The 840-nt window shown below is 46.7% G+C and overlaps 1 protein-coding gene across 1 annotated transcript; it reads left to right on the forward strand.

Moving 5' to 3' along the window:
• Positions 1-414: 414 nt before the first annotated feature.
• LOTGIDRAFT_148339 (hypothetical protein) lies at positions 415-783 on the forward strand (the record flags this gene model as incomplete). The annotated part of the gene is made up of 1 exon (XM_009066632.1): positions 415-783. The coding sequence occupies one exon, from the start codon at positions 415-417 to the stop codon at positions 781-783; it is 369 nt and encodes a 122-aa protein (XP_009064880.1).
• Between the last annotated feature and the right edge of the window lie 57 nt (positions 784-840).

An 840-nucleotide genomic window follows, 5' to 3' on the forward strand; every position in this document is an offset into this window, starting at 1 on the left:
CTTCGAGTTTTCCAACAGATAACAGATAATCTAACCAAACCAAACCAAACCAACGACTACCATTCGACTACCAATCAACAAGAAATACCATGATCAGAACGAGTTTGGAAGAATGAAGGAGACCGAGTAACTCACGCCACACCATCCAGGGCCGAGTTTCACCGCCATGTCATTCGACCCGACCAGATCTAACGAAGAATCAACAACCAAACCAACAACACCGAATCATCCAATTTGATCCAATCCAACTACCAACTACTACGACTACCAACAACTACCTAGTTTGCGATATCAGCATCCGCTGGAAGCGAACGTTAACTTGTCATCTACCAACCAACCAACCAACCGTGTTCACTACTCACTTGACTGTTAGACACCGCACTGTCCACATCACGTTAGTACTCTAAATTCAACATGCCGCCAAAGGTTTCTGCCAAAGGGGCTAAGAAAGCCGGAAAAGCAAAGGCCGCACGTAGCGGAGACAAGAAGAAGAAACGACGACGAAAGGAGTCTTACAGCATCTACATCTACAAAGTGCTGAAACAAGTCCACCCCGACACTGGAGTCAGCAGCAAAGCTATGTCTATCATGAACAGTTTCGTCAACGACATTTTCGAGAGAATCGCTGCCGAAGCTTCAAGACTCGCTCACTACAACAAAAGATCGACCATCACCAGCAGGGAAATCCAAACTGCCGTTCGACTTCTGTTACCCGGTGAGCTCGCCAAGCACGCCGTTTCCGAAGGAACAAAGGCCGTCACCAAATACACCAGCTCCAAATAAGCTGTGTGTCGAACTTTAGTTCANAACTAAAAAAAACAACGGCCCTTTTCAGGGCCA

Source organism: Lottia gigantea (assembly GCF_000327385.1).
Source record: "Lottia gigantea unplaced genomic scaffold LOTGIsca_7848, whole genome shotgun sequence".
Taxonomy (NCBI): domain Eukaryota; kingdom Metazoa; phylum Mollusca; class Gastropoda; family Lottiidae; genus Lottia; species Lottia gigantea.